This window comes from Anas platyrhynchos, chromosome 2 (genome assembly GCF_047663525.1).
Source record: "Anas platyrhynchos isolate ZD024472 breed Pekin duck chromosome 2, IASCAAS_PekinDuck_T2T, whole genome shotgun sequence".
NCBI lineage: Eukaryota > Metazoa > Chordata > Aves > Anseriformes > Anatidae > Anas > Anas platyrhynchos.
Window position 1 is genome coordinate 129,924,388 of NC_092588.1, and position 18,461 is coordinate 129,942,848.

At 34.4% G+C, this 18,461-nt stretch overlaps 1 protein-coding gene across 20 annotated transcripts in view; it reads left to right on the forward strand.

Moving 5' to 3' along the window:
- The window catches only part of DGKB (diacylglycerol kinase beta), a 402,254-nt gene that overhangs the window by 307,800 nt on the left and 75,993 nt on the right, over nucleotides 1–18,461 (forward strand). For 19 of the 20 annotated variants that reach the window (XM_072033589.1, XM_072033592.1, XM_072033593.1 and 16 more), the window contains 2 exons: nucleotides 11,456–11,546; nucleotides 16,912–17,107. In XM_072033589.1, the coding sequence (XP_071889690.1) occupies nucleotides 11,456–11,546; nucleotides 16,912–17,107 (287 nt within the window). Of the gene's footprint in view, nucleotides 1–11,455; nucleotides 11,547–16,911; nucleotides 17,108–18,461 lie in introns of those variants that run through there. The other variant, XM_072033604.1, reaches the window with a different exon arrangement.

Below are 18,461 nucleotides of genomic sequence, written 5' to 3' on the forward strand. Positions count from 1 at the left end.
AGACTCACATATGGAACATTATTGATATTTTCAGGTTTCTAAACAATCAGTGGCCTTTTAAGAACAAAACACATCCCATCCCACCCTACAAAATAGAAAGGGATGCATTGTTATTTAATAACTATGAACTTTTTTTCAGATAGAGAATGAGGCTTGGCCAGCTTTCTTGAAACCTTGAATCAGCTCTCATATGGTTCACCTGCCTGTTCTTTCCTGCATGGTCTGTACCTGAGAACTGGGAATTGTGTTGTAACCATTTTCTAGGTAATAAGGAAGCACAGTGTCCATACATCTTCTGGAAAGAAAGGTGTGTTACATGTGAATTTCATCCAAGCTCTCTCAGAAAAACAAGCTAGAGAGCAGGAACAGCTTATGTGGTTTTTTTATTTAAGGTGCTTTAAGGAACACAGGTGGATTGTGTTAAATTTCAAATTAAGTTCCTGGGCTTTTCTGTAGTCACTAAGTCACTAAAAGTCTTAGGTGTATAGATGATCAAATGCCTTGTCCCACATAAATACTTTTAAGGATATATATGTGTATTTTAATTCTCTTTCTGCAATCAAAGTTAGTAACAATGAGACTTCATTTATTTTGTGGTTTTGTTGTTGTTTGTTTTTCTTGTTTTCTCTTCTCTCACTCTCCCCTCCCTCTCCTTCTCTCTTTTTTTTCCCTTATTTCTTTCTGTTTTTTGTTTGTTTGTTTGTTTGTTTGTTTGTTTCTCTCTACTTAGGTGTAAACACTTTGAGACAAGACAGGTTTTCAGTTTGAAATTAGACACCTAAACATAGACTTTTAAAGGATCTTGTGTACACATCAACTGTCAATGCTCTCATTTTAGTTAGTGGAGAGCCAGTTATTTCAGTGAAGCCTGGAGAGGCAGTTCTGCCTACTCAGCACCAGTGAATCACACCTTCAGTTTCATTGAGTAGATGTCTTTTGTCTTCAATGGGAATACAACTGTCGAGTTCAAAGGCAGGCAAACACATTGACATGCCTAAATCTGGTGTTAAGCTGAATCACATTCTTAGAAGTGGTCCTCTCATGGGGGTGGAATCAGGAGGCAATGAAGTTTAAAAAACATGAGGCTTCCTAAACTCATAAATCTGCTCGTTCGGTAGAAGAAACTTTAAAGTCCTGTGAATCCCAGTCAAAGTCCAAGCAATGTTTAGTCCTGCCCCTATCCTGTCAGGCCGAGATATTTCTGGAGGGATCCTAGGGAGAGAGAAAAGATTTTGTCAAAAAAGATTTGCTCCAACGCAGAAAGTCTGATGTTTCTCCCATGTTTTTACATAAGAGTTGCTCACTGTTCCTTTACAACATTTCATTGATTTTATTTATTTATTTATTTATTTGTACTTTTTTTTTTTTCTTTAATCTGCTCTTTGTGTCCTACTTGGGAGTGATATAAAGCATGGTGTTTCAATGGAGTTGAAGTTTTTTTGTTTAGTTGATTGGTGGTTGTTGTTTTGTTTTGGCAAGAATCAAATAGTGGTATTAGTTATTTTGTTCTTTCAGTGGGAGTTAAAATATTGGGTAGAGAAAAAGATAAATTAATTATGTATATACATCGACTTCACAGGAAACAATGCTGGTTTATATGTCTGTTTGTTTCTAAAATAGAGCTGAGATTGTGCATGTGAAGCAGCCAATGGGGAGCTCCTGGCAAACCTGTCCCTAAACCTCTGAACTGTCTTAACAATGGTCTCATTAATTTAAGTACTACTCCATGTCATATGTGCTTTTACATATCCATATTAGCGGGCAAGGGGAAGGAAAATTGTTTTATTCATCTGACATAATTTAAAGATGAAATGTGAAGGTCTATGACCTTGCTCTGAGATAGCAGGTCTATTATAACATATACAGAGAGGTGTTTTTTAACAGAGCTTGTTGGTTCTCTAGTACGACCAAGGCTGGTAAATGTGGAACAGTTTATAAGATTTATTTTTGCTCATGATAAAAATCCTCCTCAGATTAATGAGTCATTGGTGCCTCAGCATCTGCTCCCTAGACTGGGGAATTTGGGAAAGAAACTGAAGGGAGGTATGAGGACAAAAGTAAGTAAAATGTTAAAAGCAGGAATCTTTGTTATGGGTAATGGACACAAAGGAAGCGTTACAAGAATGTTCATTTAGTAAAATTAGATGACAAATTAAGATACTTTTTAGGTAATTTTTTTGAGAAACTAAGCTTTTTTGTTTATTTTATTAATAACTTTTTTTAAGGCACAATATATTGAAAGTGCCAAATTCCTTATTTAAATCAGATCTTCACAGTTATCAGGCAGGTATAACAGTATTTTATAATAGCTGTTTTTTATTCCATGTGCTGTAGGTTAACCTGTAATTTGTCTTAGTGGAGTGTACCACATACATTTCTATAACTCTAGGAGAAATATATTAAATATATTATCTTGTTTTGTTTTGTTTTTCCTTGTGAACATCCAGTTGCATGTTAGCAAAGACCAGATTCACTCTGAGGTACAACTCAAAGGTCATTGAGTTCCCCCTGCATTCCCTAGGTGCCTGAGTACCTAGCACAGAACTCTCAAAATGTTCTTAAAATGATAGGAGGTGCCGTTTGTTTTGTGTTATAGGCACTTTTTATTCATATCTTAGGATAAAATTATCCTCTGCATAGTAGCAAACTTCTACTCTCCACTGGAGTCTGTAGCGTGAGGCAATTACAGGTAATCCAGTGGAAACAGGTGTCAGGTTTTATAGAGAACAGGTTATGGATATGACTGTCATCTAGGTTAGTATGTTTTCTGATTACCGTGTTTTTTTCTCTTAGCCCTAACAGAGGGAGTGCTTTCAATCTTGCTTTTTCTTGAAAACCCAGACAAATAACATTCTGATCAGTAGACCAACAAACTGGGAAACAGTGCATGGACCTCGGGTGCATTTTTGGCAACTTCGTCTGCAAAATTAAAGATAATAAATGATGTTCTGGAACATCAGTCCCTGTCTGTAATGTGTGGACTTACTGGTACTCATATGTGGACTGTTGTACCAAGATTTAAATCCAAATAGATAGTTGGAGTTTGGGATAAGAAGTGGTAATGAGGATTTATTGAGAAGAAATAGATATTCCAGTGAAGATATTTAGAGAAAAAGGGAAATGTGTTTGGACCAGAAAATTAAGAACATAAAAATACCGATCGACTGTCAGCCAAAAGGTCTGTCTAGCCAGGTGCTCTTTCTTCATTGTGTTCGACCAATGAGTATAGAAGAAGAACAGGGTAACGTAATAATATTTCCACATTCATGGTGTTTTGCTATGTGGGCTTCGGTGGCTAATTCTTCCACAAATCTATTAAATCCTTTCTAAGCTTTTGGTATCCTGTTGCAAATAGTTTAACATCTTAATAACATGTTGTTTAAATAATCCTCTTGCCTGTTCCGTCTCCTCGCTCCTTTTCTGTGGTAACATTTCCTTAGGAGAGGTGGTGAATTCCCTGCTCATCCTTCCCATACCATGCACAATTTTAGAGAGCTCCATCTCTAAAATCTCCCTCATTTACCACCTTTTCAGGCAGGAGACGTAACAAGAAAAACAATATTTTTATCACTGTTTTCTTTTTCCACACTTCTTCCAGTTCAATTGTAGTCTTCTCACTAACACACACCATACCTTCCCTTTGGGGAGGGGAAAACTGCACCAAGTATTCAGCGTCACGACACCATTCATGTAAATACTATTAAGCACTGTGCTGACACTTCATTCACATATCTATTGCAAGTCCAAGATCTTGTTCCTCAGACCTTATTGCTGATTGTAAAATAAGAGTGTTTGTTGTGTTTTTTTTCCACTATGCATCAATTTATAGTTGTCCACGTTAAATTTCATCTACAGTCCATAGAATCATAGAACAATTTGAGTTGGTAGGGACCTTAAAAATTATCTGATTTCAACCCAACTGCCATGGGCAGGGACACCTTCCACTAGACCAGGTTGCTCAAAGCTCCATCCAACCTGGCCTTACACACTTCCAGAGATGGGGCATCCACAGGTTTTCTGGGCAACCTCATCCAATGCCTCACCACCCTCATAATGAAGAACTTCTTCCTAACATCTAATCCAAATCTACCCTTTTTCAGTTTAAAACCATTACCCCTTGTCCTATCACCACATGCCCTTGTAAAAAGTCCCTCCTCAGCTTTCTTGTAGGCCTCTTTTAGGTACTGGAAGGCTCCTATGAGATCTTCCTGGAGCCTTTTCTAAGCTGGACAACCCCAGCTCTCTCAGACTTTATTCACAGGCCAGTCACTTAGTACTGTGAGGTCCTTTTGCAACTCTTCATGATTTCTATTTTTTATTGAAAGGGATCCAAATGTGTCCCAGTGGGGCAGGTAGGTTGAGAGCAGACTGCAGAACAGCTGCATACAGAAGTGCAAGCTACAGTGCCAAACTGTATTGTAATGCATGAGAAAAAAAATGAGTCAAACACAGCTTTGCAGCAGTAGCCATAGAACTTACAAATGTCGGCAAGAATCAGTCTCAGAATGATGCTTAATTATGCAAGTTTTTATGTGGTAACTTTCCAACTACTTGTAGTATCATCGCATGAGAATGTGAAATTTAGTTATTTTACTTTGTTAAACTGGAATCGTTCTTTCAGAATTGTAACTTTTCTGCACTTATCTATAGTCTTTGCTTATGCTGTGTGTCATAAGGGATTAACACTTAGATTTGCCTTAAGTACAGCTGGTAATGGAAAAAGAGAAAATTGACAAAGATGTCTCTATTAAAATCATGCCAGTCATACATAAATCTCTTATGGATGTGCATCTCCACTGGCTATTTCCTTACCTTTGCGTATGATTCATTATAAAGCAGAACAGGAATTATATGATTGTTAAGACAGAAGTGGAAAGAAAAGAAGAACATTAGAAAAAGTCATACATTCTTATTAATATATATTATGTGCTGCAATGAAATCATTTTTACCTAAGTATAAAATTACCTAGATAATAGATCTATGAACAGTGAGAAAAGATGGAAAACTATGTTGTCTATTGAGAACTTCTGTGAGAAGAACAGGATTTGATAAAATATTCTTTATATTGAGTTGTACAAAGCATGAAAATATATTTTGTTTTATTTTTTAGCAATCAAAGTTTTATTTATTTTATCACATATTCAGTATTTATTTAATTAGATAAATTCCAGTATATCAGCATATTTCATTACCAGGAATGCAAAACAGAGTCACCAAGACATACAATCTGCTGTAAATTTTACTTCTCTTGCTCTTGAATGTATATTTCACAGGCTAGAACTCCACAAACCAAAGCAATAATTTCAGATACAACTTAAAAAACTTTTCTAAGATCTGAAGAAAATCAGATGATTACGGTTACAGGCACTTTTATCCCCCTTGTGCCCATAAATCTGGCTATTTTTCTTCTCACCGTATTGCTTCACGTGTCGCAACATAAATGGCCACTGAATTACAACAAATAATATTAAGAGCTAGATTATTCTTAAATTATTCTCAGCTGCATACTACCTGGGTATTTACATTTTTCTCTCAGGTGTCTGATTCTAACTACAGTCAGTGGCAGAATATTGGAACAGATATTCAGCTCTTTTTGCCATTGACATTTTCTGTGCTCCCAGTTTTATTTTCAGACCTTGGTACCTGTATTTTCAGTCTTTAGAAATGTGTGCTTTTGCTTAGATCTCCTTTATTTTTTTTATATTTTTTTTTTCTTCTCTATGTTATCATCATTTTTTTCTTTCAGTGTTGTACATCTTCAATGCATTTTGTAAATAGGTTCCTATATTTTTCCGATTATTCTCTTTCATTGATTCCTCAATATTCCTTGATGATAATATTATTTTTCTTCTTTCTATATCTACGTGTCAACTTCTTTCTCCCCTTGGATTCTTCGTGGTTTCTTTACTGAGGAAAAACATCTCTCTCTCACACCTCCATTTCTGCACACCTCTCTGGCAGTTTTGATTCCCTGCAGGGGAGTTCTACACATTTTTCTACATTTTCATGGATCAGAGTATTTCTGTCCTCTGTTTTGGAGTGAACAAGGGAGAAAAGTGAGACAGATTTGTTCCTCTGAACTTAACACTGAATGCCTGAACACTGAACACTGAATCTATCTTCTGAACGCCTTCCAGGAATATGGTGAATGGGAAGATAAGCATTCTCTCTATAGGGCTTCATTCCCACTGTGTGTGTGTTTTGTTTATTTGTTTGTGTTTCTCCTGTGGATTTTTTTTTACTTTTTTTGATTCATATTCTGTATACTGTTGTTCATGAACACTGCTCTTAGAATGGGAGCTTTATGTTGGGAGCTTATATATAGACTGAGACCAACTCTTGATGCTCGCAAGCAGACAGTACTTCTACAATGTAAAAAAAAAAAAAGTATTTTGAGAAGGCAGAGATTAGAGATTTGGGGAACCAGTGTAGTTTAGAAAAAATCTCAATTCTTGTAGTTTTATGGGTAAAAATCCTTTTTTTTTTTTTTTTTTTTTTTTATAGATAACAGGATAAAAGATGATAGAAATGGATACAAAAATTTGTTCTTTCTCTGCCACGAGAGAATATTGAAATAAAGCTTTCCCAGACTGTATTCCCAGTTGGTCACAGTTTAGTTAAATTCTCTATGTATTTTCACACAGATGGTCAGAAGCATTTTATTGACACAAGGCCATCCTTGCACTAAATTTAAAATCCTGCTCTGAAAGTGTAGCAGTATTAAAACAGTTTGAAATATATGTTATCAAACACAATTAATATAAGCAAATATACATGTTTTTCTTCAGTCATTTTTTAAAATGATCAAACTGTTTCAGTTGATTTTTTTTTTTAAATTGCAGTCAAAAATTTACTGAAGTAGAAATTTTTAGCTCAAGTCATTGAAGCTTGACATTGCCTCATTAAAATAAAATGGAAATAAATATAAATAGTAGATACATGAATAAGATATATAAAGAAAACACAGTAGAAATTGTGACAAACGTAAATGTAACAATAAGTGAATACCCCAGTCCCTTAAAGCCTGAATATAACTTTGGTTTTTACATTTTAAAATATACCTTTTTTTTTTTTTTTTTTTTTTTATTGCCTGTCCTCCTTTTATTTGCATCTTATTGCTGGTCTATTGTTCCACACATTCTGACACAGTGTGCACACTATAATGAAGTATATGTGCTCTTCAGGTGTAGAATAAAGTATTTACTATTTCCATATTTAGATACAGGACAATTTTTCAATTATATGCCTTGTAATTGCTTAATCAGAAAGGTTATATAAAATAGTTTTAGCAGTAGGGGGGTTTCTGATTAACTGATAATGGAGCAAACCCTTATCACAGACTATTTTGATCATTTTGCCTTGATTACCAAACATTAGACTGAACTTTTCCAAGAAACATATTAAAGTTTCTAAGTCTGACACTTGTCTGCAGAGCATAAGCACTTTAAGAAAAGGTAGTACTAGCCCTTCAATACCATTTTGCTGATTTGTTTCAACTCTGTTTAAGAAGCTCATCCCACTTATCAGAAAATTGACCAATACTTGACCATGTGGAACGCTGCCAGGAAAAAAAAAATACATATATATTTAGGCTCTAGAAGGAAGTTTGGCTTTGTTGTTCTTGCATCCATAGACAGTATATATTTTGACATACTGTAATCCAATAGAAGCATTAGATAGGGTTGGGTCAGCCTTTAATCAGAATTGATGTTTTATTTATATTGTATTTTCAAACAAGAAGTTGTTAAAAAGTTTAGCTATGCTCTTTGAAGCATATGCAAAAACACTTTCCTGTAAAATAATCTATTCCCTTTCTGAATCTAACAAAAAGTGTTGTAAGGAAAAGTACTACTGTAGGACAATTTATTTATGTATTTATTTGTTTGTTTTACTGGAATAAGCTTTATCTTTGTTTTGGTTGTCTCTTATTAAAAGTTGAAATGATTTGAAATTATCAACTCCACTAGGAGGGAAAAAATAGACATGATTAATTTCTTACAGGTTTAATGCATCAAAATATGTATTTCACAGAATCACAGAATCATCTAGGTTGGAAGAGACCTCCAAGATCATGTAGTACAACCTCTGACCTAACACTAACACCTAACCATACACCTAACAGACCTAACACTAAACCATATCACTAAGCTCTGCATCTAAAGACCTCCAGGAATGGTGACTCAACCACTTCCCTGGACAGCCGATTCCAATGCCTAACAACCCTTCCAGTAAAGAAGTTTTTCCTAAATTTGTTTTAACCTAAATTTGTTTATCCAATCTTATTTGTTTACCAGTCTAAAATTTACTTGTACCATTTTGAAAGAAATTAGAAATTTATTGATCTTCTGAATGGACTCGTCTATTTATTGCTGTCGTAATGAGTTAATAAACTTCACCTCTTTGAAAGAATAAAATTAGCAGAAGATGGGAATTTAGATATTTAGATTTTTTTGATTAATAGAAAAAAAAAAAAAAAACAGTATATTTGCTATCATTTATTATATGACTGATCATGAAAAATTGAAATTTGAGTAAGGAGAGATGAGTATAATGTGTCTTTATTTCTTACATTTAACTGTGCTTTGTTATATGTCATCTTTTTTATAACAAAAGATGAGTATGATTTTCTGTTCAATAAAAATTGTAGTGCATTTTAATAAAAACATGCAATCTAATCTACCTAATGGCTGATAAAGAGGTTGGTAAGTCCTTTTGAAAATGAAAAAAAAAAAAAAAAAGTATTTGTATCTATATCTATCTTTTTACTGAAAAAAAAAATATGTAAAATTAAGTATGTATCCACTGTAAAAATTATGACAACAAGTACATTGCGTTTCTATCCTTTAAAATGGAGGTGTAGTTAGCTAGGAAAAGGAGGACAGGCTCATGAGACTATATTTTTTACTATATTTTATTTTAATTTATTTATTATTTTATTTTAATTTATTATTTTATTTTATTTTTGCCTATATTACAATGATACGAAACACATCTGCCATCAAAAATTCACCTGATGAATGCACTTACTTAGTCTTCTATCATGGAAGGTTCTTCTATGTTCTTCTGAAGGTTCTTCTACAAGGTTTTACTTGTAGACCTGCACTTTCTGGTAAACCAGTGCCAATGCTGGGTTTTGATTTTCTGAACTCAAAAGACATGAATTTGAAACCACAGATTCTGAATGACTCTAAGATATGTCTATCTATTTTATCCATGTGCAAGTCAAAGAGTTTATTATATGCAATGCTAAGAAGTCAATTTAAAGAAGGCTTTTCAATAAAGAAAAAGAAGAGGTGCTTCTTTTGTGGTAAAATAACAAACAGCAAGAGGAAAGGATCTCAAAGAACAAAAAATGAAAAGGCTTGTTAATCTTAATAATAGTATAAGAAGAAATGACAAAGTATTTTTTTCTGAACTCTTAACATCATTTTTTCCTGTTGTTTCATTATTCATCATTCCTGTATAGAAAGTAGCAGGGGAATAACAGCATCTAGATTTTTCAAAGCTATCCAGAGAAATTCAGTACTTTGTTCACCCTTGTTTAGAAATGAAATGATTATACATTTCTTGGTGATCATTGGTATAAATAGAACAGTTGATTCCAGGTCAGCATGTCAGTGCAAATCTACAGGTACAGAAGGAGCTTACATCAGACCACTTCCACTCATAGTCACATGGTACTGAATGTGATCTAAGCCCTTCTGTTTGTTGGTGCTCTTTTAAGAATTTCATTTACCCTAGAGCAGTATGGATAGAACCCGTCCTCAGAAACTGTTTCCAAACATTTTCAGATTTTCTGTGTAAAATAAATAAATAAATAATGAAATGAAATACTGGTACTTTTTTTTTCTTCTTCAGAAATGTGTCACTTTCTCTCTTACTATTCCCATCTCAGATTATTCTTGTGTCCCCCACCCCTTGAAGGCTGCCAGGCTGGACACCCTTGCTTATCTCTGACAGCGAGAAGGAATTGTTGGCTCTCATGCCAGTAGGCTTCCTTGGAATAGACAGTACTGTATTGTTACTTCTCCCTGTGCATGGCTGAGGAGTCAATTAAAGGGACTTGAAGAGTCACTAACTAGCCTTTTATTTACGTAATTTGAAAAATGTACCAAGGGTGGGTTTTGTACTTTTGCTGCCTGATAGTAATCTGAGTTTTACTCCTTCACTTCTAGCTCAGGCAAACTCAGTTTTTCAAGTTCCAAGCACACTGCAATGTTTGTGTAAAAGTATAGCTTATACAGGTGGATGCTTTGTATTCATACCTGATTTCACAGAATCACAGAATGGTTGAGGTTGGAAGGGACCTCCATTGATCATCTTATCTAGTCCAACACCCTTGCTCAAGCAAGGTCACCTAGAGTGTTACATAGAATTGCATCAAGACAGGTTTTGAATCTCTCCAAAGGAGATTCCACAACCTCTCTGGGCAACCTGTTCCAGTGCTCTGTCACCTGAACAATAAAGTTCTTCCTCATAAAAGAATTTATTCCTCATTTTGAAGTGTGAATATTGAATTCTAATTCAGTGTTGTTTTTTTTGTTGTTGTTTGTTTGTTTCTTTTTTTTTCTTTTTTTTCTTTAATTTTTAGCTTTTCATTTTGTTACACAATAGTAATTACTTATGATAGTTAAACAAAACTGTGCATACTTATTTGAAATGGTACTGCTGGTGTCCTGATTGTATTTACCAGTGTGTAATAAATATGGTAAAACAGAAGTGCAGCCTTTATGTATTTGACGAGAAAAAAAAAACGTAATCTCTGCCTGCTGTCATGATAAACTAAGCAATTTACTAGTATTTATATCCTGTTTTGTTTTTCTGTAGAATCTATTGATGAACTTCAAAATGCAGGTTCTGTCACCTATTTAAAATGTGTTTATGAGTTAATTATCTTGTAATACTGCTCTTCTACTGCAAAATATCTAAAGATTGTTAGATCTAGAATTTTTATTTTCTTTGAATACCTTTCATCTTTGAATACCTTTACCTTCAGCTAGCCTAAGGCAAGCTACATTTTTGTCTTGACTCTTCTTCACAATGGGAGTTCCTTGTTTGCACATTCTAGTTCTCTGCAGGATGGAGATTTTAACCATGAATCAGAAATCATATAGTAGGTGTAAGACATGAAATAAAATCGATACATTTTTTCTGAGGCATGTCACTGGTTAAGTGTCAAAAAATATTCTGATAGTCACTGAAAAAGAAAAGTCAAAGGTACATTTGAACCTGTCAGTTCAACACATTTCTGTTATCCCTTTAGGGGATATCATACAACTTGACACCAACATTTAAGCTTTGAAAATTATGAGCTCATCTATTTCGAATGGGATGTCACATGTTCCCAAGCCTTTGCCATTACTTATAATGGAAGACAGGATGATCAGTTTTGTCACATATTGATAGTGAATAAGATCTTTTTTCTTTTCTTTCTTTTTTTTTTTCTTGTTTCAGAATGAAGAACAAATTTTGGTATTTTGAATTTGGCACTTCGGAAACTTTCTCAGCCACCTGTAAGAAGCTGCATGAATCTGTAGAAATAGAAGTAAGAAACTAATTGTTGCCTTTATCTTTGAAATGTCACTAGTTTGGCTGAAATTCAGGGAGCAAGGGTGCAGAATGCCTGAATCCAACAAGGCAAAGCAGTGCACATCCTTTTGACCCTATATTCCAAAATATTATTTTTATCATGTCTATTTGTAGTGCAGCCCTGAACACTGGAACAAAGTTCAGTTTGATGATTAGTGAAGTCTTAATACAGTAGACGAGGTCAAGAGGTGAAATATAACATTAGAAATCAATAGGGAGTGTGGCTAGGTCAGATGGAAAAATGAAAGACTGTCAGAGGGAGTGAGAGCTGCTGCAGGATTAAAATTAAAAAAAAAAAAAGAATTACTTATTATTTCTAGGTCCCAAGTTTTTATAACCTTTAAAACTCAATTCCCTAAAATTGTACTTACTTTCCTGAATAAAGGTTAAAGGATATATGTTTTTTGGATTTGTTCCCCTTAATTAAATAGCTTTTCTTTCTGCACAAGGGGTCATCATTCCATTATGCATTGAACATTAACTGAAAGGACACTGGATAGTTACAGACAAAATACGAATTTAAAATGATGTGACACTGCTACTTTGGTGGATGACAGAATAATTGGCTACATTACATAAACTGTTTGGGTGGCTGGTATTTATAAATAAGTAAATTAAAAATGTGAAAAATATGAAATAAGTGAGGTTACAAATCTGAGAATTTAAGTTAAATAATTAAATTGTTTCATAAGAGGATTGTGGTGTTCTCTTTTGCCTACTGTAATGAGATACTCCTCATGTCGATGGAGTATTTGTATAAGAGTATGAAATACTTGGAGAGGTATGGTAAGAGTATGATAGTTAGGTTAAAGACTCCTGAAAGGCATAGTATGAAATGATCTGAAGGGAACATCTGGTAGTAGAACAGTAGCAAATACTGAGACTGAACCTGTAAGGTTGTGGTGCCAAACTTGCCTGTTACACAGGTTTTTTTGCTTTTTTTTTTTTTCCACACACATTTCTTATAAATAAATAAAATTACTAGGACAGTTATTCACACATTTGGGTTTAAGAACAGATAGCCTCAAAAATACTTGATTAGTTATTGGAAGAAATGCTTACCTCATTAGATTTAGTTTGAATATACTGCAAGTTAAATGTACCTTTTGATTAAATATGAATTTTATTGGCTTTCCTAAGAAAATATTTCTACTCAGCAAAAATCCTACATAGTCTCATCCACAGTAAGATGTTACCTTCTTAAACTGTTTGTAGTCATCAAAAGATTGATGAAACGTTAACATCCAAAAAATACAAATATGCATACAAGTTCATGATGCTGCTGCTACTAGTTTTATAATTATTACCAATTCGTATTAGTAACACTGTTATTACCAATAGAATATTACATTGTCAGTATATAAGATGTGTTTGTTAATATTCACTTTCTCTATCCTGTCCATTCTCATTATTCCTACAATTAGGAACAAAAATCATAGGGGAAACAGTTTCCAAAATGTTTACACAAGAATTATTAGGAGGTAGTTATTTACAGATATTACTACAAGTAAATTGCATTTAAATGAACAATGCTTAACCAATATGGTTGTATCTAATATTTCTTGTATGGTGTAAACACTTGGGAGTTGTGCTGTTTTCATTTATTTTTTTTTTAAATTTATTTTTTTTTAACCTGCTGCCCCTTGCTTGGGGATGTTCCTGTAAACGAGAGCTTGGTGTATGATTACCTATTTCAGACTGAACAAAGTCCACAAAGAATGTATTTTCTCTACAGCCAAATTTTGAATGAACAAAATCCACAAAGATTAAGGATCTGAGCTAGGAAAAAGCGATCAAACATTCTGTGGGCAAATATTTATTCAACCATGTATTTGATTTCTAACGTAGTTAAGTCTGGCTTTCCTCATATACAGTGATTTATTTTAAGTTCTGTAGTTTTTATTCTGTTTGAGATGGAGAGCACAGTTTTAACACTAAATTCTTGTAATTAAAATCTGTATTGAGGATACATGAAAAGTCACCTCTTTGGTAACCCAAGAAAGTAGCATCTACTAAAACATTATTCAGAATAAGAGATGGTTTTATTTCCAAACTGTGATCCAAAATTTGACAAGAGAACCAGGTTCTAAAGGAAAAAAATAAATTATTTTTTAAATAATGTGTCAATAAATGAAGCTTAAGACATTACAGTTTAGAGCACTTATACTTTATTTCCACCAGAATGGAAAGGGTGGAAGGGAGGAAGGAAGAGAGAGAAAAAAAAAAAAAAAAAAAGGAAAGAAGAGAAAAAGGAAAGCAGGAAGGAAAGAATGTATGTGAAATGTATGTGAAATGTATGTGAAAGGTACATAATGAGACTAGGCATAGATCCAGTGTAAATGGGGTTGTCATGGTACATAACTACTGCAAAAGCATAATGTTGTACTTGGTTATATGGATATGTTCTCCACAGGGAGATGATCTGGAAATTTTGGTGTAATGAATAAGTGTAGAAGATAATGCGAGAATAGGGACTGAAGTCAAGAAAAAAAAAATAGTGTAGGAACACTAATGTTTATTTTAAATCTAGTAGGCATACTCTGTATTTGAAAGTATGCTTTTATTTTTAGCAGTATCATTGCTTTATTATTGTTCTATTAGGGAAAAAAAAAAAAAAAAGAGGGAAAGAAAAGGATCAGAATACATCTGAGTTTTGTTGTTGTAGCATATGAATGTGTTAGGACAATGCAGAGCTACCTGTCGTGCAAACTTCTTGACTGTGTGTGAACAAAAGAAATACTTCTTTTGCTAATTCAGAAAGTTCCTCACCACTGTGGGATTCAGAGGCCTAGTCAAATAATTGTCTTAGTGTACTACCTGCTGTGTTCAATATTGAGTGAAAATGGAAGCCAGACCCTCAGCCATCCTATTTCACAGTTCTTCTTTTATTTAAATAATTCCAGTCAGTTTGGGGGACGCCAGACCTTTATAAATTAACAGCAGGGAAATACCAAAGGTGTCAGATTGCATATTTATCATCTTTCTCGTGTAATACTTAAATATGTATTAAGAAGTGACTGACATAAATTAGGCAGATTTCAGAAGCCACAGGCCGTGGCTTGTAGAGGACCCCCTTCTGCTTGACATTTCATCCTTGTCAAAGATCAAATTATTTTAATTTAGGCTGCAAATTATAAGGAATGAAGACTTCTTTGTGGGAATTCCCTGTGGTAATCTGACTTTTGTTGTTACTGCTGCTTGACAGTGTGCAAAAGATATAATATGCATGCAAATAAGGTTAAAAAATATGTACTATCTAATTATCCAGCCAGTACATTCCACTTGAAGACAGTGGGAGGCCTGACACACAGTATGTGTTTGATTCATTGAGGCCTGCAGGGTATTTACACAAGATTACTTTTAATTATGAAATTAATATCTGTTTATCTAGAATGTATAGGAGTAAGTGAGCATATACATGAGAAGAATTTTTAGTAAAATTAATCATCACGATATTTAATACATATAAAATATGGGCAAAAACATGAATTTGCTTCCAAAATAATTGTGAAGGCCCATGACATTTTTATTGCCAGAAAAGTCTGATTAAAAAGTTACACTTTCAATTATAGTTGTTTCCACATCTGCCAACTCACAGATATGTCTTTTCACGTAAAAGCTTTCCCTATATGCATGTAATACACAGGTTCTTAAAGAGCAAATATGAAATGGAAACTTTAATGTCAAAATTGTTCATTCTCCAGATTTACAACATTAGGATGCAGAGTATGCATTATAATACAGTTCTGTTTTGTGTTCTGGGAAAGTTTTAGGGTAAATGAATAATTATGCACAGCTGTTCTTGAGTTCTGCACTCCTTAAAAGCTGTGATAAAAGTTCATATAAAAAGAGGACAAAGTGCCAGTGACCCACAGAGCATCAAGCTGCAAGGTGTCAGTGGACTGTTACTGAAGCATGGTTAATTATTTTTCCAGTTTTCTTCCTGATTATTACATATTGGAATTACAAAATAAGACCCTTAATCAAATTTAAATGCATGACTGGACCCCCTACTGACTTGCAGAGCATTGCAGAAGTAGGATCTAATGTTTGCAAAATATATTGCTGTACATAATAAGGTATGTGTAGCTCACCAGGATGTCTGTGTACTCTAGCTATGTTGTGAGACATGAAGCTAATCTACCTTCAGCTAAGGTACAAGTTTATGTAACAGTCCTGGGAACTTTGGCTTACACCCAGAGGTTCAACTGAAGTTGGGTCTTTTTAATTCTGTGGAGGTTCTTCAGTATTTTGTTACATTTTCCATGTGTGAAGAGTTTGCCCGGATCCTAAAAAAATGTGGGTGGGGAGGAGAATTGTGCCTGACTAAGTTGTAGTCACTTAAGGCTAGGTATATCCTATCAAGCTAGGTATGTCTTGTGTATGTCAGGCAAACTGTGCTTGCAAATGTCAGCTTCTGCCCCCTGAGAAGACAGTGAAGTTTGTTGCTCAACAGGCTTAAAAGCTAAGGTCCCTGAATAGTTTTCCTGCAAATGAAAATTATGGTCCCTTTAATGTTCCTTTTAACTTAAGGCCATAATGTAGCAAATTACCATATATCTATAAAATGTTTGTCAATGTTCAGCGTTGCTATTGAAAGCAGGAGTGTATCTAGTGAGTCTTGGAAAGCTCTTTGATTACTGATTCCTCTTCTTTGGCCCCATATACCTCTGTTGCCTAAATGTGAAAGAAATACTGAAAAACCTCAAGAACATGATACACAAAACAGTGAAAATCCCTCAATGATGCTCCTAAAAATGGCCATGTTTTCCTTTGGCAATGATGAATGTTTCAGAGAACTAGCATAATAGCTATTGCTGATGGAGGTCCTAGGATAAGAAATGCTGTACCTGCATCAGCACTTTGATAATCTTACCTCTTAGTATGGGTTATTAATCAGACATAGCTCTACACTAATGTGCCAGTTGTACCTTTGGGTTGAAACTAATATCTGCATGGTGTTCTGTGCTATCAGGGACCCTCTTAGACCCTTTTCCATAAAACTGTGCATGCCCTGTATGCAGGGACTTCAGTTTCATGTGGAAGGGACTCAAGTGTTACAACAGCAAGTATCATTGCAAAATTGTAAGACAGACAATTTATCTGGAACAGGAAACAAACAAACAAAAAAATAGCAGTTATTGCTATAGTAATTTTACAGTATAAATGTTTGTCTGCTAATAGGTGGAGTGATAGGTAGAACATTCTGATTTTTCTTTCTCTTTTACTGCTCTCTTTCTACCCCAACCCCAACCCTTTGTTGTTTTTTTTTGTTTCTGTTTTTTTTTTTTTTTTTTTTTTTTTTTTTCCTTGCTGATCAGTGTGATGGAATTCAGCTAGACTTAATCAATATTTCTCTGGAAGGAATTGCCATTCTGAACATCCCAAGCATGCACGGTGGATCAAATCTTTGGGGAGAGACAAAGAAAAGGCGTAGCCATCGTCGGACAGAAAAGAAGAGGTCAGATAAAAGAACCACTGTCACAGATGCCAAGGAACTGAAATTTGTATGCCAAGGTAAGCTTACAGATTAATATAGGCTACCTGGCTCCATAAAGTCACCTCAGTTCTATAATTACCCTTGCATTGCCACTTGTCAAGAGAAAGGATAGACAGCTCTTAGCTATTTCTTTTCTTCTACATTTAGCTTTTCTGATGGGAAGCACTGGAGCAAAGGCATAAAGAGACATGCTGATGATTACAATCTATGTACTTGCAAACCTGCTTTTTATTAGATGGGATGTTACCTGTTAAGCAGACTAAGCACACCATGTGGCACTGTTTGCTACTGTCATATTCAGTCTAGAAGTACCTGGAGTTCTGGGGAGTAAGAAAATGCTTACTTAGCATTTTAAATGCTTATAAATGTCAGTGTGCATAAAACTTGGGAATAATGATGGCCTGCTTCTAACAAACTTTTATTGAGGCTGTGGAAAATTACTTTAGTATAACAAGACAAAGCTACCATACTATGTTGCTATGTACAATCCTTCATTGTATATGATGCAGCTTGTTTGTATGGACATGATCCTTCCTTCAGGACTTATTACTTTCCTAGTGATTAGGAGGATTTGCTCCTTAAATTTTATTATAATCATAACTTTCAACAAATCCTTACAGTAAATAGTAATATTTATTCTACTTCACAGAATCTGAATACTAGGTGTTTTAACACATCATTATATATCACAAGTTGTGGTGATTTTAAAATTTTCTGTTCACAGCAAGGGATAAGCAGACCAGACTTCAAAAACTCTTTCTTTCTTTCTTTCTTTCTTTCTTTCTTTCTTTCTTTCTTTCTTTCTTTCTTTCTTTCTTTCTTCCTTCCTTCCTTCCTTCCTTCCTTCCTTCCTTCCTTCCTTCCTTCCTTCCTTCCTTCCTTCCTTCCTTCCTTCCTTCCTTCCTTCCTTTCTTTCTTCCTTTCTTTCTTTCTTTCTTCCTTTCTTTCTTCCTTTCTTTCCTTTCTTTCCTTTTTATTTTATGGAAATAATATCTCCTGCTTCAGTGGTTCCAGCATCCATAGACTTAATAAATGTCAAGACTAACTGTCTGATGTTACTATGGTCCTTTTTCTAGTTTTGGGTATCTTATTTTTTGTATTTTATCAGCAATAGTTTGTTTTTTTCTTAAATCACTAGTTTTATCTTAATATGTGGTGTGGTTTTAATCCAGCTAATTTACCTGGATAACAAAAGTTGAGGAACAAAGTATTTTTTTTTATGGCTTTGTGGCTGCAATAGGTACTAGGACCCAAAATTTTCTGTGTTGTAGCAATTTCATATATTCTCATTGTCTCAGAGTAACTTACCAAATACCTTGTCACCTGAAGTCTTACCAGTTGCTGAGCTTCTTCATACACTACTATCTTGGT